Consider the following 26,886-nt stretch of genomic DNA (forward strand, 5'->3'; position numbering starts at 1 on the left):
GCTTTACGATACTTTTTTTTACCTATACATTTGTACAAGGCACGTATGCCCCCTTTACGCCAATTAATACAGGGTAATGAAAAAAAGTAGCCGCGACGCGCATTAAAATGTTGCCAGGCGCTCGGCCAGTTGTTGTTCAAGTTGAAATTTATATTAGGCCAACAAAGTCGCCAGGACGAGGATGAGGACAACGCAGCCGCTGGCGATGGCGATGGCGCCTGCTCTCAAGTGCTCATAAATTCACGAAAATTTCACAGCCGACGGACCCAACCAAATATAAAAAACGCGAACCCTTCAACAGCACTAGAGAGGGTTGGACTTGGGTTGGTGGGTTGGAGGGTTGGAGGGGGGATCCAACCGAAGGGCAGCAGCTGGCGTCAGCTGTTGCAGGGCCCAACTCGCCGGGCACACACTCGACTTTGGTTTGGCAACATAAATTGTTAAAGAATTGCCACTTTACAGTCGTAAGGACCACATAAGCCGGACAAATAAAAACCTCGTTCGCATCCAAGGTACGTTTTTTTTCCCCTTTTTTTTCGGAGAGAGAACTTACCTTGCCTAGACCAGCACTTGACTAGTCCATTGCCTGATATCATCTTTATTTTTCCAGGCCACACACAGAACAGAGCTTGGCTTTTTTTTACACTCAGAGCTGGCCAAACAGTCGTAAAAACCCCACCCGGAAGAAGACGAGCATAAAACTTTGGCGGCCTCATTCGTAGTGTCACTCGCATCCGGTTTATAATAATGTCATGCGCAAGGAGTCCTTTAATAAGGACATTCAATTGACAGCGGCTGCTGTTGGCGGCAATTGGGTAAGCATAAATTACCACTTAATAGAATCATATATGTTAGAGCTAACCAGAAGCAGCCGCACAAAAGGCAACTGGGCAAACGCTATCTATCAAATTTCAATGAGAACAATAGAGGAAAACAAGTCCTTTTAGGCTGACAATAAATTAAATACCCTTTCAGGTATTTGGCGTACAGTTATCTAATCTGAACATATATTGGACACACGTTAAACTCTATTTTTTATTATTTCCATTCTTCGACTTACTTAAAAAAAAGCTAATAATCCATTGTAATGCGGCCATAGACTACTCTTACTTCCATTCTCCGCAGAACTCAATATATTTAATAATAATGAGTTAGTTTTAATCCAGAGCAGAGATTTATTTCACTATCGACTTCTCAGGATTCTGAATTCTACACTTTGTGCCTTCCACTACGATACTTAATCAAATCAAGGCATAGATCAAACCTGATGCTTAGCCTAGTCGCTTATAATTCTCAAGTAGTTATAGCTACGGACTGAGGACAATCTCCCAGATCGAGCAAAAAAAAGACTTCAAAAATATTGATATTAACGGCTGATTCTTCGCATAACTAATAAAACATATATACAAAAAAGAATAGAAAATCTTACCTAACCTAGCCTTGAACTTGATATTTTAGTACCATTTTAATTAAATAGAGCCTTAAGCTTTGGAACTGTTTTCTATTAAGGCTGCTATTAGGCCTTTCACTAGTGAAACTTTCATGAACCAAAATATGTATTTTCCGGATTCAATGCTCTCATTTCTTTAGTGTTAACTTTCCTTCCACCTAGAGTTATTATTATCAGTTTGCATATCTTTTTTAAGAACTAGAGAATACCCCCCAAAAAATAAGCTTATAAAAAGTAGACATTTGTGAACCCCAAAAATATGATATTTCAATCAATTATTTGAACTCAACAACAACAGTACCATGTTTCAAAAGAATAGCTTAACTGGGAGCTGAGCTTAAATAGCTGCGGACAGACTGTGGGGTACAGTCTGAGCCCGGCTATGATGACCATATAAGCTCAGTGTTGACTGAGAGTGTTGACAAGAATACCCCTGGCAAGCATTTTGCGCAACATGAACAGAAGTCGCTGCTCTTTGTCATTTTAGCCGGAGTAGGAGCACATATTTCTCTTCATCGTATCGAGTCTGCGCTGCAGCATGCATTGAAAGACTCTGCAATTTTCGGGTATCTTGTTACGGCGACCGCCGACACCGCAACCTGACATGTGTGGACAGTGGCCAGTTCCATTATCTGTGCTTCGGAGTCCTTGTGCCCGGGCGTCGTCCTGTTCGTGCTTCGGGTGCATGTGAAGTGGCGTGATTTATAAGCGCTTTGCCGGCGATAATAAACACAGGGCGAGTGCGACGGACGACGAGCACAAACACGCCCACTGCTTGGACTAGAAGAGGAGGAGAGGGGGCGGGGAGTGGTCACAAACAAGAGCTGGGCGGGGGGGGTGGCAACACATGCAAAATAGTTTGGCATCCTTTAGCACATCCTTTTGCCTTGCTTTCAATTTTCTTTGTTCGTTTTGCGGTTGCATTGGCTTTGGGGCCAATTTTTTATTATGCCCTAAACCCATTGAAACTGTGCGAAAAAGGGTATATTGGTTTACTGCAAATGTATGTAATAGGAAGAGGAGGAGGCTTTGTCTACGCCATAAGTGATACATAATATTCCTCTGATATGTCTGTCTATAAGAGCGAGAGACTTGACAGAGAAAGGGAGAGAAAGAGAGAGAGAAAGAAAGAGAAAGAGAGATAACGAGAGATAAAGAGAGAAGAAGGGAGAGAAAGAGAGAGAGAGAGACTTCACCTGCAAAGATAAAGTTTATTTTTAATTATCGATAGCTTATCCGTTTGCACGAAATCGATAAGTATCACACATATTCGCGCCTATATAAGCTAGACTCTTCAAGTGTATGTCAATTAGCTAAAAGGGTCCAAAATTTTTGTATATTTGTATATGTCGAACATTTTTGAATATATATAACATAGTGCTTTGCATAGTAAAGCCCCGACAATTTCATTAAGCGTGGACTATAGAAACCTAATTTTTTATCAAACCTTAGTTTTTATCAGGGTAACTGCCAGTCGATCATTGCCGACTATAGTCCTCTTATTTGTTTTACTTGCGTCCGTTTGACAATAAGAATGGCAATGGCAATAGACGAGGCCAGTCGAACCGAGCTAACCGCACGTCGGTTCGGTTCCAACACGCTCCACTAGCCCTAGCCTGGCCCCATATCATTAATTTAGCACAAAAGGACATTTCGCCTTTTGCCAAATGCAGGAATGAACCGATCAACGAAACGGGACCAACAAATAAATAAGGCTCGCAACGACTTTGTTTCTGCATTGGCAGCTGCTCTTGCTGTTGCTGCATATTTGTGCCTTGGCATCAGCTTCAGTCTGAGCCACGTTCCGGCCACGTCTGTCTTTGGCCTGCCCAATACGTTCGACATTTTGTTGGTCACACGCTGCGTTGAGTTTTGCCAAATTGAAATTGTTTTCCCAAACAACAACGGGGCGTATACGTAACATGAGATTGTCTTTGCCTTTGCCAAAAATCTCTGCGTGTGTGTGTGTGTGTGTGTGTGTGTGTGTGTGTGTGTGTGTGTGTTTGTTGATGTCCGTGTTTGGTTAAGAGGATGACACAATCATGTGCTCCGAGCAAAAAGCAAATGCAAATATTTTCCTTATATACTTTATATATACTATGTTAGATTTAAAAAAAATTTTATTTAAATATGTTTTACTTTATTATATTTAATTTTTTAGCTAATTTAGTTAAATTAACCTGACACATTACCCAATGTCAAAAAATGCGAGAAGCTGTGCAAATGTTTGTAACAAGCAAATGGTGGCAACTCTGGCAACAAACAATATATATATAAAATCCTGATCAGGACGACAAATTAGGGACAAAAAGAGCGAAAGAATTGGCAACAAATTTAATTATTGAAAGCAAAGTATAATAATATGTAAGACCTATACACTGCAATGCATTTCCACGTGCGGAAAATAGGTGGAAACCATCTAGAGAGAGAGAGAGAAGACAGTAAAACACTCGCCCATTTAATACACATCCGAATATAAATGACACAATATACACAAACTAATTTTGTTTCGAGTTTCAATGAAAATAATATAAAAAATGGAAACGTGCCCAACACCACGTTTTAATATGAAGCCAGAATCCCAAACTGTGAGCACAAATGGCACCGAAGTGACTGAGGAATACAATGAGGCTAGCTTTGAGGATGACGAGCCCCGAGTGCCGCAGCGATCCTATCGCACCACACGTTCGAGGGACTACGGCTGTTGCATTGCCAAAGAGTGTAAGTTTTCACCCACAACCGATTGTACGTATATACCATTAATCTCTTCACAGACTACAGTGAATATGGCAATCTGGTGGACAGTCTGCATATTGCGCCACGTTTGATAATACAGAAGAAGCCCTTTCGAAAGAATTCAACATACGGCCTAAACATAGCGATTCGAAACAATGGACTGGTATTATATTACATTTTTATACCTATTCGTACTATTTCCATTCTCCTCTTCCTAGTATCAACGTAGAATCCTGATCACCACGGATAGTCCCAGCGATACAACAATTGTGATACCGCGACCCGACCTAAATCGTTTTATTGAGACAGACAAGGAACTCAATGTGAAGATCAACATTCGTAGCAAAACGTCTCGCAACATAAATCGGCCACGTCACATATTTATTCATTCCTTTCATCCAAACATAACGTTTCAAGTGCCCATAATAGGTAAATGGATGAGTGTAAATGATTGTGGTGCTAATACCCTGTAACCGGAAGGGGTAAAGGGATCTCAGGCCATATTCGATCCAATATTATATATATAATTGTGATCAGAATCCACTGTTAAGTCGTTCGATTTATTAGACGATACTAATCGGAAATGGGTGTTTATCGACATTGAATTAACGGTTACGTTCAAAAACTATTTTGATAAATATCATTTAAAGTTATTATCGTTTCCGACAAATATCTCTTCCGATAAATTCCGTTACCCATATTTTATCGTTGTCGATAAATATCGATTTTACCCCCCTTACGCGAATTTTTCTTAAATGACATCTTTGAATCACATTAGATCTGGGTACAGGGTAACTCCCATTCAAGCTCTCTCGACTACAGCCCTAATGCTTACTTTGAAATTCATCCGCAGTCTTGAAAAATATGACCGAGCCGTATGTTTGCGAGCACATAACCCTGCCCCCCACCGTGCCCAGGGACAGATCGCATTATGAATTGATAATGTACAATCCAACCAAAGATCCCGTTAAAGTGAAATACCGAGTGTAAGTTATGATTATCCTTAAGCTATGCAAATTGAACGGACTTTATTTTCTTTTTCTATAATTTGCAGTAGTTTTAAGGGAATCACCCTGCACCCTTTGAACAAAAACGTGATAGTGCCGCGCGACTACTTCAAGCTGTTGATCAAATTCGATCCAAAGAATCTGCAGGAATACAAGGGTTTCTTCAATGTAAAATTTGGAGTGAGTACGTATCAAAGGAGCGAGCGAGAGAGGACTGATCTATAACAACAACCAACCCCCTTTCTACAGCTCCACCCAGGCTGGTGGTCTTCAAGTATGTGCCCAAATCGATGAGCGTGTACATAAACCGTGGCTACCTATCCTTTGGCCAGAACAAATTTGGCGAGGAAATGCAACGCACGATAACAATATGCAACGAGAGCCCCCATGCACTCATGATGAGCACCTCCTTCTATGCCGGACCAAAATCAGAAGAAGAGTATGATGAAATTGGGTCGGACGAAGCATCGGAACATTCGATATCGGATAAACTACTCGAGTCGGCCATCAGCATGCACAGCGTGCTCCTCTACGATTTTGACGATGTGGGCCAAAGCGTTAGTCTATCATATTCGGAATCAGCTGCCACTCACTTCCGAATGGAGGCGCCCACGGAACTGGAAGCGATGGCCTCATATGAGATAAACCTCATATTCCGACCCGTCGAAAGTGAAGAGCCCTTTTTTGAAGAGGACGAACCGCCATTTGTACAGCGCACGAAAATCAATTTCTGTTTCACGGATTTCAGCGATTGCATCACTTCCCATTATATAGTCGCCGAGGGGGATATCAGTGGTATCGAGGTGGAGGTATTTCCGAAAGTAATCGACTTTCGTAAGATCTATTTGGGGGAGGAGCATTGCGCCTTCATCAAAATCTTAAATGTGGATGGTCGGTAAGCGAACTGTTGCTCCAGTTCCCAAAAATATAACATCGCACTCTCTCTTCAGGCGTAGTTGCCAGGGTCAAGTACAAGGATTGTCTGGAACCGGAAAACTGCGGAGTTCGCGTTACGCCCCCAGAGGGTTTCGTTTTGGAGCCATGCGATCGTGGCATCTTTCATGTATCCTTCTTCACCATTGTAAGCTCACGTTTCTTTGTGACGCTGCGATTTAAGGTGGAAAACGGCGCGTATTATAATGTTATCATAAAGTTAGTTCTAACGACTTTCGAACTAGAGCTCTGCATCATCGGGTCAACCGAACTTACGAATACTCGAACAATTATTTCGGTCGAGCGAGTCGAGGCGAATCGACCGAAAGATAAGTTCGAGCTGTTCGAACTCGCTTCAAACTCAACTATTTTGTTTGAGTTCGAGCTGATCGCTGGTTATCTCGAACATGTTGCTAACTCGAGCAGCTCGAACTTCGTTTGTAATAATGTCTTCAGGTTTGGTGAGTCTCCTGTTCAATCTTCGCTCGAGTCACTCGGTTTTCGGTTGAATCGACTGAGTATCAAAGTTTGAAGCAAATAATTTGTCCAATGCAGAGCTCTATTTTGTGCCCTATGCTTCAAACTTCAACCTTCTGTTTCTCTCTCTCTCTCTCTCCCTCTGCAGGGGCATTGGCCAACATGTTCAGCTGCGCACATTTCCACAACTTGTCGAATTCGGCAGCATACCCTTTGCTGTGCCCCAGAAACGTTTTATGCTGCTAATGAATCCTTTGGCCGTGCCCATCACCCTGCAGGTGACTGCCGTGGATGATGGCTTAGAACAGCCTTTGGTCTTTAATATACGCGACTCCACCGAAATGCTGCCCATAACGATAAAAGATCCCATTAAACAGTTGCAACAAGTACACGAGGATCTGCGCAGCCCCAATTATGATGCGAATGAAAAAATTGAGCTAACCACTGCCGAGCCCGATATGATGTCCGAGAAGTCCCTTTCGGTCAACGACTCCGTTTATAGCATTGAGTTTGAAGAGGATATCATGGGTAATCCGAAAGGAAACTATCTGTCCTTCTGTTTATTCCAGCTTCGAATTATTATTCCATATTCTGAAAATCTGCTATTAAAACTTCGGTATATCGGAGCTATCTATTTGGCCTATTTCAAACTGACGACTAATTCCTGTCTTACAGAGCCGGTTCCTATAATGGCTGCCCATCTGTTGAAAAATCTAAAGAAACAGAAGATTTTCGACAAATCGGAAACGGACAAGCGTGTCATACAAGAGGCTCTAAGCAGTCTGTTGAACACGAACTACTTTAACATTATGAAGCAGCATGACAATTTCACATTCCTCGACTGGAATGCCATACCAACTGATCCCAATGAGGTGTATTGCGACAATGAGATTATCTATCTGAGACCCAACACTGGACGCAGCATTACCATATTGATAGTACCGAATCGCGTTGGCTACTTTCATCGATCGTTGAGCGTGCGCATCTGTCCGGCCACGCCGATAGCAACAACTGAATCCACGGAGGATCATCACCTGAAGACACTGATCAAATCGGAATTCCTTTGCTCGAAGGTCTGGTTCGAGTACAACTGCTGCACGCCGGAAATCACTTGGGAGAACTGTGTCGATCTGACTGATCGCGTTATCTATGCCGGCGAGGAGTATGCATTCGATATGATATTTTGGAACACGTCCAAAATCGCCGGGTTTGTACACTATGATGTGATTGTAAGTTTAACAAAAGAACAGATGCAAGTATGATAATATTAACCTATCTATTAATTATGCACAGCCAAATGAGATGAATTTTCGTGATGGCAGCTGGAAGTTCTACATTGGCCCGAACTCCCATACGGTTGGCAAATGTATGGTTGCGTTCCGTGTTCTCGGTTCAAACAAACTCTCGGGTCTTGTACGAGTTGTCGGCGATCCATATCCTCAACCATTTCATTTGTTTGCAAATGTCTTGCCCACGTTAATATGCATCACACCGAGTGTTATCCACGTACGTCTGCAGGTTTTTGAGCTCAGCAAATTTTATATATATATAGACAATTGTTCGCCAACCAATACAGTGCTCCTTATGAAATTGGTAAGTGTATAATTAGACAATGGCTCGCAGTTAATGATAAAAACAAATACCATGATTCACTTGCTTCAAATTCCGATTAACCGTCTCACCGAACCCGAGTCAGCAACATGTTCGAGCTAAAGCAAAGATTAGCTCGAACTCGAAAATAGTCATGTTTGAAGCGAGCTCGAACTATTTTTCGGATGATACGAATTTTTGTCTGCAACTTGAAGAGCTCGAATCAAAATAAAATTGAGCCTTGACTCGAACGACCAAAATAATTGTTCGAGTATCCGAAACGTGTTTTGGTTCGATTCAAAGCTTTTGCTCGAATGCTTTCTTTTATATTAGCTTTCTCATCAGCTAAGGATCAGATATAATTGCGAAATCGAATACCTGTTGAAATGTACTCAAATATTACGCATTACCCCCAGAAAGACATCGAGTTTCAGCATCTGACAACGCGCGGCGGCATTTTGGCGCCCACTGGTCAGAGCATGTACACGACCTTGGTGTCAATGTTTCCCGATCCAGATCTATATGTGAACACATTATATATAGATTTGCAGTTTGACAATGTCATCGAAATACCAATTACCTTTCTGGTGGAGGGAGTGCCCATTTACTTTGATCCCAACATTAAAGAGGGCTTCGATGCGGGTCTACTCTTCACGGACACCAAGGAAAACTTTATGGCAAATATCTATCGCTATCGATTCCCGGTGAAGCTGACCAATCTGGGACATCGCTCCTACCGCTTAAATGTGACCCGGCTAACCACCTACAACCCGGCTAAGAAGACGAGCGCCTGTGTCAACCAACCGCTGACGGCACGTTTCGATCTACAGCCGAAGCTGCTGGAGGTGCCGCCCGAGGGCGAGGATTACATGGAGATAATGATGACCAGCTACGAGGAGGGTACCTACTTCTGTGACTTCATGATGGTCGTAACGGATCTGAAATATCCGCAGCGCAAGCAAGTGATACGCATGACATTCAAGGCACAATTTGGCGAATGCCAGCTGACCTGGGATCGCAAGCAGCTCAACTTCAATTTCCAGCCCAATGATCCGCTCAAGGAGCGCTCACAAATGCGCACAGCCAACCTGATCAGTCTGGTTAACCTGCCCATTGATGAGGTAGTCCTCGAGGTTGTCGGTCCATTCCGCATCAAGGAACTCTATGAGCATACGTTTGAGAGGCAAATCCAAGTGTCTTTGAAGAGTTGCGAGGAGAAGGAGATTTTCGTCAGCCTGAACAAGTCGACAATGAAGCAGATCTTCTACAAGGTGGTCGAGGGTCGCATCAATGTCCATGCCGTGGGCAAAACGCATAAACATCTGTCGCTGCGCCTCACCGTGCTGGTGCCCGAAATCCATATCATACAGCCGGAACTGGTGCTCTTTGATCGCGGTCGTCCCTTCAATCATAATGTGGTTATCATCAATCACGGCTGCACCACAGCCGATTTCAAGTGGCGACGCATCGAGGAATCGGAGCATTACGTTGGTGGCGATAATTCGGGCGATGCGGTCGCCGAGGTTCTGTCCGAGATCCTGCGCACGCTGGAATACAATTTCACCTGCGAGGAGGAGCCGAACATGACGTTGCGCTATCAGCAGTGTCGCTGCCAGTACCGCAGGGAGCAAGAAAATGGCAGCCTTATATGGGAGATCATCGATGAGATCATCAACGAGCTCGATCTGGGCCATCGACGCTTCCTCATACCCCTGGATGATATGCCCGAGTCGCTCGACAACAGCGATCGGCACAGCTCCACCAGCTTTGTTCAGCACACAATCGATCACATTTTGGATAGGCTAAAGATTGAGTCCAGCCAGCAGCTGTCTGACCCCTCCTCCGAATACTGTTTCTCGGATCGTTTCATTTACTTCTACGATAAGACGGGTCAAGTCCAGAAACTGGACAATCAGGAATGCCTGCTTCATCTGCCGCATGTGCGTCGCTCCCATGAGGTCAGGTCGCTCTTCCAGCTGGATGTCATTGGCGGGCGGAGCGAATATTTGTCGGTGACCCTTGTCAATTTGGTACAGAAAATCAAATACTACAAGGACAATATCTATCTGAGCATCAGGGTGCGTATTAGGCAAATATTGTAGAACTATATAACTCTCAGTCTATTTAGATCCTTTGTCTCTCAATCAAACCCCTCGACTTAACATATTTTAGTTGTTGTTGCCTTTGTGGGGATCCCTTGAAAATTGAGTTCTCTAAAGAATTTTCCCCTTTTTTTTGGTTATTGTATTTTCCTTATTTTCTTCACTTATTTTTTTCCCCATTTATTCTATATTACTTATCTATCTATACCCTGGGTATTCTCGCATATCCCTTTTTTTTCTTATTTGCATTTTTTCTATATTATTATCTACGGTAGACAGGGTATTTGATCTTCGTCAATTTCAAGTTTGCTTTTCTCTCATTTTCCTTATTTTCCTATTTTATTTTATTTATTTTCTCACTTAATCTATATCCATATCTATGTAGCCCTGGTACGAGACCTTTAATACCGTTGTGCGCATTGCCAATGTGACCAAATATCCGCTGCATTTGCTTTTAATGGGACCAGCTAACAACGAGACGCGTCTGATCGATGGCTATGCCAAAATCATGCAGGACGAGGCGTTGTTTTTGGAACCCCTGGGCGACGACAAGGTCAAAGTGTCCGGCATTCTGGCCTTCAATGAGAACTTTTTGCGCATATTCAGCGTGATGATCAACAATAGTGCGTACAGCTTTTTTCGGCTGCGTGGCCAGGGCATCATGCCCATCTTGAATATAACGACGCCGCTGCCTAAGGTGGAGCAGAGCATATCAGAGATTTTGGAGGAGTATGAATTCATGCGCAAGATATACAATTACGAGATATTCAAGAGCATAACGGAGCAAGACAAAGAGCCGCCGGCTCAGGGCGAGGAGGAGGACGAACAGGAGGATCAGGTGTCCAGCGATTTTAGTGAGCTGTCCGCGAGCGAGGAGGATATGCCCAGTGAAAGGCAGCGCTTTCATGACATACAGCTCTTCAAGATGTTCAAGACCTATGTGCTGGTCAATAACAATCAGGAGCTGCCAAATGCTGTCGTGCTCAACCAGATGCTCGTCACGGAGCGTTACGTACATCGTTTGCGCAACAAACCCGATTTGTATACGTTGCATCAGAAGGTCTACAACAGCTATGTGAACCAGACCCGGCCCCAGGGCTATAAGCTGCCGGTCAATGTCCGGCACTTCACGGTCCAGCCGCTGCCCTGCGAGCAGCTGGCCTATGTCCTAGATCTCGGTCCGCTGACCCGAAATACCCTGCGGCGTTTCGAATTGCGTCTGCATTTCTTTGGACCCGGCAAACTCATAGCAGCCGCACGCACGGCAGTCCGTATTCCGGGACTCTATGTGGACTTTAACGTGGAAAACCAGTGAGTAGCCAAAATGATATTTGCAGCTAAAGTCTAATATTTGCCCGTTTACAGTCCCGACAAGAAGTTTACCTACTGGGCCGAGAAGTGTACGGAGCCGGAGTTCTTTAACAAGAGCTACCGCAACATGTGGGAGCGTCTATTGGACGCGGATACGAATCCCAAGCTGAAGCATGCGCATTCCTTTGATTTCGACTCTTTTGTGCGGCATCAGCGCGATATTACGGACAAGGATCGCCGCATGATCGAGGAGTATTACAATAGCTTAAATCTCTCCGTCTATCCCGATCACAAGCATCATTTCACGCTGGCCAAGATCCATACGGCAAAGCTATCCAATTTCTCAGGCGTCGATATGCGCCTGATTGGCTACTTTAAGCCCGAGTCCAAGTACTATGAGCTCGACCAGCGCATTGTGGACTATATATACGTCGATGTAAGTCAGCTTTTACCATATAATTTGCTGAGCATAGATTTGTATATTGTCGAATGTATTATCTAGCATGGCTTTGGCTGATATTTATATTTTTGATCAGTCTAAATTTGAGTTGTCCATCTGTCTGTGCCTATGTTAGCTGATCTCCCTGAGCAGTTATTGCAGTGAAACTTCTTGAGGATACCTATCTTTGATTTATATATCAAATATTTGTGATTCCTTCAGATTTGATTACTTGATTATATAGCTGTCATCGAAACTCTGGGTAGATATTTGGGGTTTTGTTGAATTAACTATTTTCTTTTGTAATTTATCACAAAAGCAGAAAGCAGCTCCGGTTTAAAGTTTTGAATGAATAATTTAATCAGCATAGTTTATAGTTAAACAAATTTGTTATTAACAACTGAACGATATTTAATGTATTATAGATAAATATCTGTTCTATACAGGCATTTGCTGGTGGAATATTTGCGTGTGATGCCTTCATAGAACAGAGAACAGCTTATCATATATGAAATATTAATTGTTCTGGATCAAGTAAATGTACTCATATGCCTTCTGCAAGGGTATCAGAACTTCGGCTACCCGAATATACTAATTGCTGTTATTTTTAATTTACTATGTTTTTTTTTAACATACATCTTTTTTACGCTTCCAGCTCCACATGGGACCCACGCTGCCAATTCTGTTGCGGGGCGTGATCAAGGCTTGAGTTAGCTGGATTTTATTTATTTTAAATCAGACAATGTGTGTGCCGTTAGTTAAGTAATTAAATATTATGTGCATGAATAAAACAAAACAAAAAATAGTTAGCGCCAAAGAGCGCGTCAGCAATACATGTTGAGCTGACGGAAAAAGTAGTGAAAAATGAGTAAAACTAGAAACGAGCTGGTTACCGGCAAACCGGCCGCCCGTATCCAGCCCAATATGTTATAGTCATCGGGATAGAATTCAAATTGTTCCGTTGGCAGCTCACCGCAGTTGGTTATGATCACCGGATCGATGGGAAAGTCGTCCGTGTCGGTCTTGACCTGCAACCAAAAAACAAAACCAAATATATATTATTTAACAATAAGCAAATGTATATTAAATTTAAGAAACAAGTGGCTTAGCTTTAAGTAAACAAATCCCAAAATGTATCGCGTTCCGCAACTCACATCTTCTATGGCATAGATGGTGTCCATGCCGTCTAGCACCTTGCCGAAGACCGTGTGCTTGCCATCCAACCACTTGGCGCCGACTGTCGTCACATAGAACTGACAGCCATTCGTGTTGGGACCACGATTCGCCATGCCCAGGTAGCCGGGTCGATTGTGCTCAACGTCCAGGCCCTTGTCCTCATCCTCAAAGAAGTCGCCGTAGATGCTGATGGAGCCAGTGCCATCGCCGCTGACTATATCGCCGCCCTGCACCAGGAACCGATCCACGATCCGATGAAATGTGGCGCCCACATAGCTGGTCCCGTTGATGCCCCGTAGGCAGATGTGCCGGAAATTGGCCACCGTCTTGGGCGCCAGTTGACCAAACAAGCCAAATGTGATCCGGCCCAATGGCTGCTTCTTGTGCTTCACGTCCATATAAATTCTGGAAGTTACAGTGAAGCTCAGCGCATCGCTCAAAGCGACCACAGTGAGCAGAATCAATAGCGAACCGAACAACCTCATGGCGTTCCAAAAAAATTTTTGTGTCGTCTGATGAAATAGCTGACAGCAACTGAACTCGAAAACCTGTGATCCAAGCTGCCAGCGTGAATGAAGCCCTACAAATTTTAGGTTAAGTGCAACAAACTAGACAACCACCTAGGCATACCCAATTACACACACACACACACACACACATGCACATACACATGTGTCATTGATTTTTTGTTTAATTTTGTTTGATTTGCCTGTTTTGCCGTAAATAAAAATGCTAAATTTTAAATTTTCAACTTGCCCCAATTCTTTTTCGAGACTTCAAACGGCTACAACTCGTGTTAAAGTCAGATTTGCAAAATATTTAAAATTTAATATTTTTCAAAAACTTTGAATGGCCATAACTCGGGAAAATTTTGTCCGATTTTGGAGAGATATAGTATTTTGGACTCGAGAACCTCCATAGAATAGATTGGCATCAACAATATTTAATTTCAGAAGAAACCCCATTTTCGTCAAAATTGTGATGTTTACCCCTTGCCATTTTGATCAATTTCGAACAAATTTTCGATTTGCCATTTTTGAATACCAATCGACGGTCGTGGTCCGTACGAGTCGAAAGAGGTATATCACTCAAAAATCAGACGTTAAATATCCGCGATATTCGCATTTTAATATTTTATTTTATAATATTAAAATGGCCATAACTCGGGTAATTAAAGCCAGAATTTGGAGAGATATACCTATTTCAACTCGTACGAATCCTGACTATCGATTGCAATCAAAAAATTCGCATTCTAAGACTTGACCCAAATTGATCAAAAATGCAGTGGTTACATCACGTTTTTTGATAAAAATAAGTTTTTTCTGAAACCAAAAAACATTGATGCCATTCTATTCTATGGATATTCACGAGCTCAACGCGCCCAAACTTTCCGAGATCGGGCTTTATTTGGCCGAGATATGGCCATTTAAATTTTCGAAAAAAAATTTCGAATTGAAAGTCCGATTTCGGACATCTTTGAACTCGTACGGATCCCGACTATCGATTGCCATCGGTATATATTTTCAAATGCGGTTGCTTGGTTGCAATAAATTCCGCATGTCGGCTGTGTCACAAAATTTGAACAAAATTCAGCTGAATTACCAGGCGAACAGCAATGGCAACAGGTAGCCAAAAGTCGCAGACAGCACAATTAAAACAGATTGTGCGCCGGCGCGCCATTGGTCGAGCGAAAATGCATGATGGCTGCTCGGCGAAATAACTGTAACTATCCTTTTGTTTTGGTTCCTAAGCACATTCGTCCATACATATCGACCGTTAGCATTGTTGTTGTCGCAAAACTGTAGAGAAGAAGCATTGAATAATAGTGATGCCCAGACACGCAAGTGATGCGGCGGATTTGGCTGAATAATGCAGTATCCGCCAAACCCAGCCATTAATTTGGGAGGATTTTTGCAAATGTAGTAAATTGAGTCCGGTCTTGGGCACATGATTGTTTTTGACTCGTGAGAGTATTTTAATTTGATTGAATATTGCCAATTTAAAAATTTGAATTTGTATGGGTAATCGGACATGCTCATCCGCAGGTGTTAAATAAACTATATATTTTGCCGATCGGCTTATTATTATTTTATATTAAGCTTATTTTAGGCATGCAGATATATAACAATTTCTTTTAGTAAAAATATAGAATTAAGATATGTCCTCCTTAGAAAATAGCTTTATATATGCCATACGTCCGTCCATGAGTCCAACAAATCGAATTATCCAGGAGTTATCCTAGCAGTTTACGAGATATCAAGCACATTTCGCAGCTCACTCAAATGCGGTTTGCTTGGTTGTAATTAATTATTATTTAAAATTTAACGGTCGCCAAATTCCATTCGGCATGTCGGCCGTGTCACAAAATTTGAACAAAATTCAGCTGAATTACCAGGCGAACAGCAATGGCAGCAGGTAGCCAAAAGTCGGAGACAGCACAATTAAAACTGATTGTGCGCCGGCGCGCCATTGGTCGAGCGAAAATGCATGATGGCTGCTCGGCGCAATAACTGTAACTATCCTTGTGTTTTGGTTCCTAAGCACATTCGTCAATACATATCGACCGTTAGCATTGTTGTTGTCGCATTGCCTAATAGTGATGCCCAGACACGCAAGTGATGCTGTGGATTTGGCTGAATAATGCAGTATCCGCTAAAACTAGCCATTAATTTGCGAGGATTTCTGTAAATGTAGTAAATTGAGTCTGATCTTGGGCAGATCATTTTTTTTTTGAGTCGTGAGAGTATTTAAATTTGTAGCCATCTATAAAAATAAATAGCTAGTTTTGGCGGAAACAGTATTATACAGCCAAATCCGCAGCATCACTCGCGAGTCTTGGCATCACTATTAGATAATGCCTCTTTTATATGTATTGACGGATATGCTTAGGAACCAAAACAAAAAGATGGATACAGTTATTACACCGATCTTTATACATATATATAACCAATGGAGCGCCGGCGCACAATCAGTTTTAATTGTGCTGTCTCCGACTTGTGGCTACCTGCTGGCATTGCTGTTCGCCTAGTAAGTCAGCGGAATTTTGTTTAAATTTTGTGACACAGTCGACATGCCGAATGGAATTTAGCGACTGTTAAATTTTAAATATTAATTGCAAACAAGCATCCGCATATGGGTATGATGTTAAATCTACTGATATCTCGTAAACTGACGGGATAACCATTCGATTGGTTGGACATAGGACGGAGTCTGCAAGCGTATGGCATAATTATAGCTATTTTGTTAAAAAGGACATATCTTCAATCTATATTTTCATTTATTTGCATTTATAAAAATGCAAATTTAAAATCAACTTAATTTAATTTAAATATATGTCGATCCAGGAAATATATAATTTAGTTGACACATACGGATCAGGATGTCCGATTGGCATTTCATCATTCAAATTAAATGGCTAGTTTTAGCGGATACAGCATTATTCAGCTAAATGCGCACCATCACTTGCGTGCCTGGTCATCTCTTATGTGTGTTGACGAATGAGCTTAGGAATCAAAACAAAAGGATAATTACAGTTATTGCGCAGGGCAGCCATCATGCATTTTCGTTTGCCATTATACATATATATATATGACCAATGGCGCGCCGGCGCACAATCAGTTTTAATTGTGCTGTCTGCGACTTTTGGCTACCTGTTGCCATTGCTGTTCGCCTGGTAATTCAGCTGAATTTTGTTCAACTTTTTGTGACACAGCCCGACATGCCGAATGGAATTTAGCGACCGTTAAATTTTAAATATTTATTGCAACCAAGCAACCGCAATCGATAGTCGGGATCCGTACGAGTTCAAAGATGTCCGAAATCGGACTTTCAATTCGAAATTTGTCCGAAAACTTTAAACGGTCATATCTCGGCTAAATAAAGCCCGATCTCGGGCAGATTGGGCGCGTTGAACTCGTGGAGATCTATAGAATAGAATGGCATCAATGTTTTTTGGTTTCAGAAAAAAGTTATTTTTATCAAAAAACGTGATGTAACCACTGCATTTTTGATCAATTTCGGTCAAGTCTTAGAATGCGAATTTTTTGATTGCAATCGATAGTCAGGATTCGTACGAGTTGAAATAGGTATATCTCTCCAAATTCTGGCTTTAATTACCCGAGTTATGGCCATTTTAATATTATAAAATAAAATATTAAAATGCGAATATCGCGGATATTTAACGTCTGATTTTTGAGTGATATACCTCTTTCGACTCGTACGGACCACGACCGTCGATTGGTATTCAAAAATGGCAAATCGAAAATTTGTTCGAATTTGATCAAAATGGCAAGGGGTAAACATCACAATTTTGACGAAAATGGGGTTTGTTCTGAAATTAAATATTGTTGATGCCAATCTATTCTATGGAGGTTCTCGAGTCCAAAATACTATATCTCTCCAAAATCGGACACAATTTACCCGAGTTATGGCCATTTAAAGTTTTTGAAAAATATTAAAATACGAATATCTTGGGTATTTTAAGCCCATTACGTTTTTTTGCTAAAAATAACTTTTCTCTGAAACCAAAAAACATTGATGCCATTCTATTCTATAGACATTCACGAGTTCAACGCGCCCAATCTTCCCGAGATCAGGCTTTATTTGGCCAAGATATGGGCATTTAAAGTTTTCGAAAAAAATTTCGAATTGAAATATCTCGGGTATATACAGTCTGATTTCGGAGTGATATACCTCTTTCAACTCGTACGGGTCCAGACTATCGTTTGACATCGGAATATATTTAAATTAAAATTAGCTGATTTTAAATTTGGGTTTTTATAAATGCAACGTATGAACATCACTCGAAAATCGGACTTTAAATACCCGAGATATGCAAAAAATTCGAATGGCATAGCACGGCATCTATTGTGATCGGAACCAGATATTGCATTGTTGTTGCTTGAGAATACAAATAACTAAGATTTTAACCGATAAGTTAAGACACACATTAACGGATAAGATAGGACAAACCCAGGACTGAACATTTTTGTGGCATAATATAATTCTTGATACATACAATATTGGCATTACAAATTGTGTATTAAATTTCTTCATATGACTTGGTCTTTATTATTAACAAGCTAGCTTACGAATACAAATTACAAATTACAAATTAAAATCGAAATGTACGAAATTCGAAATGAGTTTCTTCTACTTTTTACATTACACTAAATATATGTATGATAGATATTGGATAGATAACATAGTATATATATATATATATATATATATATATATATAGATATATATAAGTGTGTATGTACAGTATAAAACTAATGTTGGGCGCCGGCGAGGCAGCGATCCTCCCTGGCGACCCAGGCTGCAGTCTTCATTGGCTGGGGGGCAGCGTGTGGCCTGTGATCCGATCCGTTTTGATTTTGTCGGCGGGTCGCAAACCATATCGCAGAGATTTGTGTGTGTGTGTGTGTGCAAAGCTGTGAGGCTCTGTGAGATCTATACTTTCGAATCTTCCTCGGAAGATTCGGATGAGTCCTACATTCTCTTCTTTTGCGGATGCACATACTTGCACGACTTGCCCATGTGACAGTGTCCGCGCATGAATTGTTTGCAAATGCCTGTGTTGTTGTTATTGCCGCCGCCGCCGCCCCCGCCACGATTGGAGCCAGAGCCCGCTGACCGCCAATTGCCGCCGGAATTGTCCTGAAAATTGTTGCCACCGCTGCGCCAGTTGCCGCCGCCGCCGCCACCACCGCCGTTATTCTTGCGATTGTTGTTGCGTGGCCCGCCGCCGCCGCCGTTTGTCATGGGTCCCCCCATGCCATTGGGCATGGGTCCGGGTCCGTTCATCATGGGGCCATTGGGTCCTGGTCCCACCAGTCCCGGCCCCGGACCGGGTCCGTTCATCATCATTGGGGGAAAGCTCATATTATTGAAACCGGGCGGCGCACCAAACGGACCGCCTGGACTGCCAAACTGATTGCCCATAAAATTGGGTGGCATGCCAGGCGGATTGTTCATCTCCATGCCGGCCGGTGGTCCATTCATGGGATTCATCATGGGACTGCCCGCCACCATTGGATTCTGCCAAATTGGCGGCGGTCCCGGCGGCTGTGGCATATTCAATGGCATCTGTGGATTTGGATTTGGTGGCATGTTACCCGGCCCAGGCATGTAATTAGTGCCAAACGGCTGGAAGGGATTATTTTGCGGCAACAGATTTGGATTCATGCCGGGAATAATATTGTTCATGCTGTTATCATTGTAGCCCAGCTCGTTGCTGGCGGCACTATAGCCCTTCGGCTCCGGCCAGGGCAGTGAGCTATAGTCATTGACCGCGTCCGGATTGCCCGTCAAATCATCAATGGGTATAATGGGAATGTCGTGCGAAAAATGCGGCTCCAGTTCCGCCTCGGCAGCACTGTCGGGTATCATGTCCGGCGAGAAGTAGAGCGCACGCAACGTGGTCGCCTCACGTTCCGCCTGCACCACACGCTGCTTGGAGAGATTGCCGTTGGGATGATCGGGCACGTTGGCCACCTCGATCAGAGGACGCCACTCCATTTGCGGCTCCATAATATCATCAAAGCCGCGTCGCGCAATATTCAGCGCATCGCGTTCACTGTAACGCTCCATGTTCTTCATTTCGAGGAAGCTCTGCTTCGTCACATTCACGCGCTCCGAGCGGTCCACCTCAAAGTAGCGAATCTGCGTCAGTTTCTCTTCCGGCTGCCAGGTGAGCTTCTTTTTGGGTCCGCGGCGTCGGTGCAGCATAAGCACGCCGGGTGGCCCATTTGGACCGCAACCGGGTCCTGGCTTTTTGGGCTCTTCGGGCGTATCGTCCGCATCGCTCGGACTGGCATCACCAGCGGCGCCGCCGCTCTCCACCGCCGACTTCTCCTTTTGCACCTTCTGCTCAATGTCCTCCTTGACCTTCTTCAATGGTATATCATCATCGTCAGGATCTGTGTCTTTGCCCGGTGAGCCCGTTCTGCTGTCATCATTCTCCTTGGTGCTATCATCGGACTTGTCCTCACTCTTCGATTCATCCAGCGTATCCTGATAGAATTTGAGCGGCGCCAGCGGCGCATCCTTATCCGTAGGAGATGCAGACGCATTGAGCCGCTTGCGCTTAACAACCTTCTTGGGCTCTATGGAAGCCGCCAAAGCATCCGAGAATAGATTTGTCTCCACCAAAGTTGAAACTGCAAGGAATTAATATTAATTAATAATATATAACAAATAATTAAAACAATATAATATGCAATCAAGTTTCGTTACGCACTCTTCGGGATTTTGCTTTTGCTGCGGAAAGGAATTATATTAGGAACTGATAAAGGGGAACAATCAAAATACCTATATGCCCAGCTAATTGGTGGAAAGCTGTAGAAAAAAAAAAAACAATACGACGTGCCTGGCGCGAGACTTTAGCGTTATCTATACACCCTATAGCTGAATCTATATATATATGCATATATACATATATAATACATGTTGTGCTGCCTCTGCACAGACACCCAAAAAAAAAACTGCGTACAGCTCGAATAGTATATACAAAATATATACAAGCAGCTGATTTGCTTAACTATCAAACAGAAATTAACATAAAACCTTTCGTACACCCCTCGCAGACGCTGATCAACAAAACAAAAAAAGTAAATGAAAAAATAAAAACAAAAAAATAAAACTGATCAACAGTGCGTGGGCGGGCATATGCCACATGTTGCAAGGCCAGCTCAAGTGAAAAGGCGGCCATGTTCTCAGACCTTGGTAGCCTCATGAACATGCAACAGCACAGTTTTCCATTTTCTTTTGCTTTCTTTATACACATATATATATATAGATATATATATACTATATATCTTTTAAGTAGTCTGTGTGCTTGTCAAAATATCGCTTCGACCATCATAGCCAGCGGCAACTGTAACGTGTGTGCTCGTCATTTTAGCTACCAAACTTTAAGAAACGCCAGCTCAAGTTTGATGTTTATATAGATATATCATCATCATCATCATCATATCTTTCATATATCATATTTTATTTCAATAGAAAAAGTAGATTTTTCTAGAGCAAAGTCGTATTTATTTTTTGTTCTTCTGTTTTGTTTTGTTTTCTTTTTTTTTTTTGTATGTAGTAGGTTAGTAAGCTGCATCTACATACCTTATAAGCTAAATCATTAACGTGTATTGCATAGATTTATAGATATATGTTCGGTTTTTTGTTTTGTTTTTATCTGTTGTTTGTTGTTTTTTTTTTTGTTTTTAGGTTGAGTTTTAATACTTAACACCAAAGCCGACTTGCCGCCGCGCCAGCTTTCCGAGGAGCGCATGCGCCGTACAATTGGGCTCTGTCTTGCCGCTGGGGCCGTCGCCGCCGCCGTGCCATCCGGCCTGCCACATCGTGTGCCCCGCCGCTGGTCAAAGCTGCGCCGACAACCAACGACATCCTCGGTTTGTCCTTCCACATTTGTAGGTAGGCTTCAACAAACTAAATCAAAAATTCAACTCTATAAACCGCCTGAAGAGGAGACCGACCGACACAACCGACCGCCCGCCCGCCCAATCGATCCGGGCCAAATAATTGATTGTACCAAAAACTTGTCTAATCAAGATTTGCAGGTTGCCCGAACCGAACCCAGCCCAATCATCAATCAATCAATCAATCGATTCAATTAATCAACCACCCCCAAGCGAAAATTAAACTCCTTAAAATGATTTCAACAAAAATACACACACAAGAAGTTCGTGTCAAATTGCAGCAAAACAACAAAAGCAAAAAACCGACAGAGTTTCTGTAAAGAGATAACAGGAGGATTAGTAACGTGCTCTTTGGAACGATGCTTACTTTTTTTGGGCGCTATCAGCTTAACCGATCCAGGCCGCTCCACATGTCCGATCACATGGCTCATATCAATTTTGGGCTTCTTCTCGGCCGGCGTATCCCGGGGCGGTGGCGATGGACGCTTCAGTGCCGTCGCTGAGGGCAGAATTGTTGGTGGTATTGTCGGTGTCGTCGTAGATGTGGGCTTCTTAAGGCCTTTGCGCGAGGGTGGGGGTGGCGCCTCCTCGGTGAGACCGTGGGAACGAAATTTGGATTGATACGTCTTCACCGTGGCCGTCTTTTCGTTATCACGGCGTATTTCTATCGATATCGAAGCCTTTCTATTGGGTATGGCTATCGATTTGGCCTTTTGTATGTCAGCTTCGCCATCTTTAGGTTTCTTTTCGGAAGATGCGGGCGGTGGCATTAGTTTGTTGTCTTTTTCATTCTCCTTCTTGGAGGCCGTCGAAGACGACGACTTCTCTTTGTCCTTATCGCGATTGCGATCTTTGGACATGCTAGAGTTAGACGAAGAGGAGGATGACGATGACGACGATGATTTTGAGGATTTGTGCTTGTTAGATGAAGTCGCCGTCGAGGATGAGCTAGAACCCTCCTTTCGATCCTTATCTTTGCTTGAGCTTGAACTGGAACTTGATCGTGCCTTGTCTTTGTCCCGATGCTTATCGCTGGAGCTGCGATGGGACGAAGATGATGAGCCCTTCGAGGAGCTCTTGGAGGAAGACGAAGACGACTTATGGCTAGATGAAGAGGACCTGTGACTGCTGGACGATTTTTTATCCTTGTCACGGTCCTTCTCCGATCTACTTCTACTCTTGTCCCGCGCACTCTTATGCTTCTTATCAGACTCGTCATCAAGCTTTGAATCTGCCGTTGTACTACTATCATCTAAATTCGATTTCTCTGAACTGTCTAAATGGGCATTCGACTCGGTCCCTTTGGACTCAGAGCCAGCCTCAGATGCTGGTAAGGAACTATCGTCATCGTTATATACACTATCTGCCGTTGTTAACGTAGAGGCAGATGATTTGTCAACAGTTTTGATTGTTATAACTATATTGCGCTTGCGCTCAGCCGAGGAGGTAATCGTGTAGTTTTGCTTGACGGGCGCACCGCCGCCGCTGTCCGTGCTGTCCGACGAGCTGTGCTCCATATTCGAGTCCTTCAGTTCCGCTCCCGACGTATCTCTGGCTACTAACGCTGTCGTCTGCTGTGACTCGACTGCCCCCGCGGGCGAACTGGTGGCAGCTGTGCCGCTGGGATTCTCCGTAACAATCTTCAACCACTGCTCAACCAACCGCTTCGCCAGTATTCGTACACCTAAAACGAGCAAAAAATAAAAAGGAGGAAAAAGGGCAAAAAGCCATATTACCAGATTAGTCAGTTATACAGCCAGCCATTTAGTTAATAGATCTATTGGAGTGACACTTACCTTCATTGCCCCCATCTTTGCACAGCCCTTTGACCAAAATGGGCGCCGAGTTTATTTTTAATCTATTTACATCAACAGGGGAAAGTAGCAACAATTCAAGTATCTCTTGTACGAGTGGCCAGTTCATTGTTCGTATCGCATCGCTTAGCCAGGTGCAGACCAGACCCCAGCCGCCAACTGTCATAAAGTCGCCCAGGAGTTCCGTTTTGGTAGACTTTAAGATCTGCACGTAAACGCACTTTGATACCAGCTTTTTTGAATATTTCGTCATCAACCTATAAAAATCCACCAGAAAAAATAAATAAGTAAGTAAAATTAACGCTAGAGGGCGCTTGCTGTTTGTTGCACGTGTTGACAACTTACCCCGCTATCCGTTTTACTTCCGTCGCACTTAGTATACCTCCATTGGTATCTAAAAGCACCCGCAGGCACTTTAATAACTGTAAGGGCACTATGCGCGGCTGCAATTATTTTAAAGTTTTATTAATAAAATAAATCAAACGTGTTTAAAACAGCATTACAAACTCACCATATTTTACTTGTTTGAAAAAACTATATGGCAACGCCAAATAGAAAATGCACTACTGTCGTCTCTTTCTAACGCAAGCGTCGATTCGTGCGTGTGCAACTAATAGAAATACAAACACCACGAAGATTACGTAATGCACCAATTTAGGCCATCAAATTGCAATCTTTATCAATTCAGATCTAAAATCGTAGAAAACGTCACTTAGTATTTGTGCACATACATACATATACAAATAATATTCAACTACACTTTGCAACAACGCTACCTAACGACGCAATAAATTGTTAAAATAACCATATGCTAAATACTCTTGCATATGTACGATCCATGTCCATTTATTTGCCAAACGAGCACCAATGGCCTTCAATTGTTATATTCAAGTTAATTTTTGTATGTTTTTCGGTTCGACCAATTTCATCAGCAGTCTGCTTCCAACAAAAAACGTGTTTCGCGTTCTAATGCTCTTGTCAACTACGCAGTGATGAAAGCAATCGACTAATCGCAATCGATACTTCGAATGAACATGCAACCCTGCATAGAAATTAACAATTCTTCTGCAGATATATGATTAAATATTTTTCTCAAACAATTTTTATTGGAACATTTTTAATGAACGCGCGCTTGAATTGTTTTATGTAGCCTCCTAGCTGCAAATAAACATTTTGTGTTCGAGATATTCTTAATTTTAAGGAGTTGGCAGCGCCGTGCCGTAGCCACGTAGACGCGTCATCGACGCCATATTGGTTTTTCACAAAATTTCTCACTAATACGCAATATGCGAAAAAATGTATATTTTAACGATACAATACCAATATTTTCCACTTGAAATGAGAGAACTACCAAATTAAATCAACTTTATGCAAATTTTGCACGACACATCCACGCCCCCAGGTGGCTTTTTTTTCTTTTATCCGGATACACTTCAGGTTTTACGTTTATTGATGAAATTTTAGCAATATGACCTACCAAAAAATCAATTCAATTCAATTGTTCGCCAGCTAAACTTATTTATTTTTAATATTGACGAGTTTTAAAATTTATTGCGTCTCAAATTATATGCGAAAGTGAAAGTCCGTGCCTCTACGAAAATAACATCGACCAAACTCACCCAAAAGCAACAATAGAATGAAGTATGAATGGAAAATTTCATTCGACACACCTTATTTGAGTACCTATCGATGTTTCAACACTGAAACGATATTTCGATAACTGTTTCGCTTTAGTATGTACGTCACTATTGTAAGAAATGTATATGTGATTTCATTAACTATCAATATAAATGGGAATGTTTATCATACAAATAAAATGCATTGTTGATTTTTCTTGGATTAATTGTAATTTGCAAGCATTCCAACAAAGTTTATTTTATTTTGGTTTGTGTTAAACTTTTGTAACCTTCTATATTGTATGTACTGCTGTCACTACAACTATCGTTATATGCTATCGTAATCATAAGATATTTTCGATACTTGTTATACGGCCACACCTGCTTGACAGCTGTTCAAAACAAACGTGCACGGCCAACTTTTGTAAATTTTTTATTAAACGAAATTGTTTTTTAACAAATTTAAGCGATTATGAGTGACAATGAGAGTGATGGGCCGACAAAGCTCAGCACGGAGCCAGTGGAGAACGCATGGTCGTTGAAAATACCCACATTCAAGGCAGAGGACAATCCACATGGCCTGGTCGAGGAGAGCTCCTTTGCCACGCTCTTTCCCAAATACCGTGAGAAATATTTGAAGGAAGTGTGGCCCTTGGTACAGCAGTGCGTGGCAGAGCATCATCTGAAAGCCGAACTGGATCTGGTCGAGGGCAGCATGGTGGTCAAGACGACACGCAAAACATGGGATCCCTACATCATCATAAAGTCCCGCGACATGATCAAACTGATGGCACGCAGTGTGCCCTTCGAGCAGGCCAAACGTGTACTCCAAGATGACATTGGATGCGACATCATTAAAATTGGCAATCTGGTGCACAAAAAGGAAAAATTCGTGAAGCGTCGACAGCGCCTGATTGGCCCCAACGGCGCCACGCTCAAGTCCATCGAGCTGCTCACCGATTGCTATGTCCTGGTACAGGGTAATACGGTCTCGGCGCTGGGCCCGTACAAAGGTCTGCAGCAGGTGCGCGACATTGTGCTGGAGACCATGAACAATGTGCATCCTATTTACAATATTAAAGCTCTGATGATCAAACGCGAACTGATGCAAGATCCGAAGCTGGCCAGCGAGGATTGGTCGCGGTTTCTGCCCAAGTTTAAGAACAAGAACATTAGCAAACGCAAGCAGCCCAAGAATAAGAAACCCAAAAAGGAATACACACCATTCCCGCCGGCACAGCCGGAGAGCAAGATTGACAAGCAACTGGCCACAGGCGAATACTTCCTCAACCAGGAGCAGAAGCAGGCCAAGAAGCAGCAGGAGCGCAGCGTCAAACAGGCGGAGGCAGCCAAGAAACAGGACGAGCGCCGCAACAAGGACTTTGTGCCGCCAACAGAGGATGCGCCCAGCCAGAGCCGCAAGCGTCCGGCCGAAACCAGCAAAGTCGACGTCGAGGCGTTGAAAGCAAAGCTAATAAAAGCAAATAAAAAGAACAGAAGCTGATCAGTTAAATGCGCCTTAACTTTGTTTAAAAAGTTGAACCAATATCAATTCTTTGAATACAATAAATGTATAATTAATAACACTAGCTCACATATGTTTGATTCTTGCTGATCAGAAAATTGGTCACCTGTTAAAAACTGTTTTATAGCAATTTTGATTAATACTAGCAAAATGTTGAGTATCTAAACACATTTTGTAGGCTAGTGTAGAAAATGCAAACGTATTTATATTGATTACAAATTTGTTTCGCTAGGTGGCAACGCTTGGGTTTGCTCTCCGCTCTCTCACCGCTCGCT

At 42.6% G+C, this 26,886-nt stretch overlaps 4 protein-coding genes across 5 annotated transcripts; 2 read left to right on the top strand and 2 right to left on the bottom strand.

Moving 5' to 3' along the window:
- Window positions 1-670: 670 nt before the first annotated feature.
- LOC135429246 (uncharacterized) lies at window positions 671-12,838 on the top strand. Of its 2 annotated transcripts, XM_064683512.1 has the most exons (15): window positions 671-815; window positions 4,024-4,171; window positions 4,225-4,349; window positions 4,405-4,615; window positions 5,040-5,172; window positions 5,241-5,377; window positions 5,443-6,084; window positions 6,144-6,345; window positions 6,752-7,131; window positions 7,279-7,832; window positions 7,897-8,196; window positions 8,610-10,271; window positions 10,681-11,606; window positions 11,661-12,042; window positions 12,701-12,838. In XM_064683512.1, exons 1-15 carry the CDS (start codon window positions 753-755, stop codon window positions 12,752-12,754), a joined length of 5,919 nt encoding a protein of 1,972 aa, XP_064539582.1. In that variant the 5' UTR covers window positions 671-752; the 3' UTR covers window positions 12,755-12,838. The 2 variants fall into 2 exon arrangements, with proteins under 2 accessions (XP_064539582.1, XP_064539581.1); XM_064683511.1 differs by lacking the exons at window positions 671-815; window positions 4,024-4,171; window positions 4,225-4,349; ... (3 more) ...; window positions 11,661-12,042; window positions 12,701-12,838 and having other exon boundaries at window positions 5,943-6,088; window positions 10,681-11,625.
- Window positions 12,839-12,859: 21 nt separating this feature from the next.
- ninaA (neither inactivation nor afterpotential A) lies at window positions 12,860-13,741 on the bottom strand. The gene is made up of 2 exons (XM_064683513.1): window positions 13,200-13,741; window positions 12,860-13,073 (listed from the first exon to the last, which is right to left on the bottom strand). The coding sequence occupies exons 1-2, from the start codon at window positions 13,704-13,706 to the stop codon at window positions 12,870-12,872; spliced, it is 711 nt and encodes a 236-aa protein (XP_064539583.1). The 5' UTR covers window positions 13,707-13,741; the 3' UTR covers window positions 12,860-12,869.
- Window positions 13,742-18,262: 4,521 nt separating this feature from the next.
- PNUTS (Phosphatase 1 nuclear targeting subunit) lies at window positions 18,263-24,466 on the bottom strand. The gene is made up of 6 exons (XM_064683453.1): window positions 24,247-24,466; window positions 23,982-24,160; window positions 23,816-23,913; window positions 23,453-23,727; window positions 22,024-23,340; window positions 18,263-20,384 (listed from the first exon to the last, which is right to left on the bottom strand). The coding sequence occupies exons 2-6, from the start codon at window positions 23,982-23,984 to the stop codon at window positions 18,715-18,717; spliced, it is 3,363 nt and encodes a 1,120-aa protein (XP_064539523.1). The 5' UTR covers window positions 23,985-24,160; window positions 24,247-24,466; the 3' UTR covers window positions 18,263-18,714.
- A 1,000-nt stretch (window positions 24,467-25,466) lies between these two features.
- On the top strand, window positions 25,467-26,675 carry dbe (KRR1 small subunit processome component homolog dbe). The gene has a single exon (XM_064683543.1). It carries the CDS (start codon window positions 25,559-25,561, stop codon window positions 26,588-26,590), a length of 1,032 nt encoding a protein of 343 aa, XP_064539613.1. The 5' UTR covers window positions 25,467-25,558; the 3' UTR covers window positions 26,591-26,675.
- Window positions 26,676-26,886: the final 211 nt, after the last annotated feature.

Source organism: Drosophila montana, unplaced genomic scaffold (genome assembly GCF_035044405.1).
Source record: "Drosophila montana isolate Dmon_TW-CO22-7 unplaced genomic scaffold, ASM3504440v1 contig_2626_1, whole genome shotgun sequence".
In the NCBI taxonomy this organism is placed as follows: Eukaryota; Metazoa; Arthropoda; class Insecta; order Diptera; family Drosophilidae; genus Drosophila; species Drosophila montana.

Coding starts and splice junctions, on each gene's coding strand:
- LOC135429246 (XM_064683512.1), top strand. CDS start 753: ATGCGCAAGGAGTCCTTTAATAAGGACATTCAATTGACAGCGGCTGCT. Junction 8,197..8,609: donor CAGTGCTCCTTATGAAATTG/GTAAGTGTATAA, acceptor CATTACCCCCAG/AAAGACATCGAGTTTCAGCA. Junction 10,272..10,680: donor ATATCTATCTGAGCATCAGG/GTGCGTATTAGG, acceptor ATATCTATGTAG/CCCTGGTACGAGACCTTTAA.
- ninaA (XM_064683513.1), bottom strand. CDS start 13,706: ATGAGGTTGTTCGGTTCGCTATTGATTCTGCTCACTGTGGTCGCTTTG. Junction 13,074..13,199: donor CCATCTATGCCATAGAAGAT/GTGAGTTGCGGA, acceptor TTTTGGTTGCAG/GTCAAGACCGACACGGACGA.
- PNUTS (XM_064683453.1), bottom strand. Junction 23,728..23,815: donor GAAGTAAAACGGATAGCGGG/GTAAGTTGTCAA, acceptor GGATTTTTATAG/GTTGATGACGAAATATTCAA. Junction 23,341..23,452: donor CAAAGATGGGGGCAATGAAG/GTAAGTGTCACT, acceptor TGCTCGTTTTAG/GTGTACGAATACTGGCGAAG.
- dbe (XM_064683543.1), top strand. CDS start 25,559: ATGAGTGACAATGAGAGTGATGGGCCGACAAAGCTCAGCACGGAGCCA.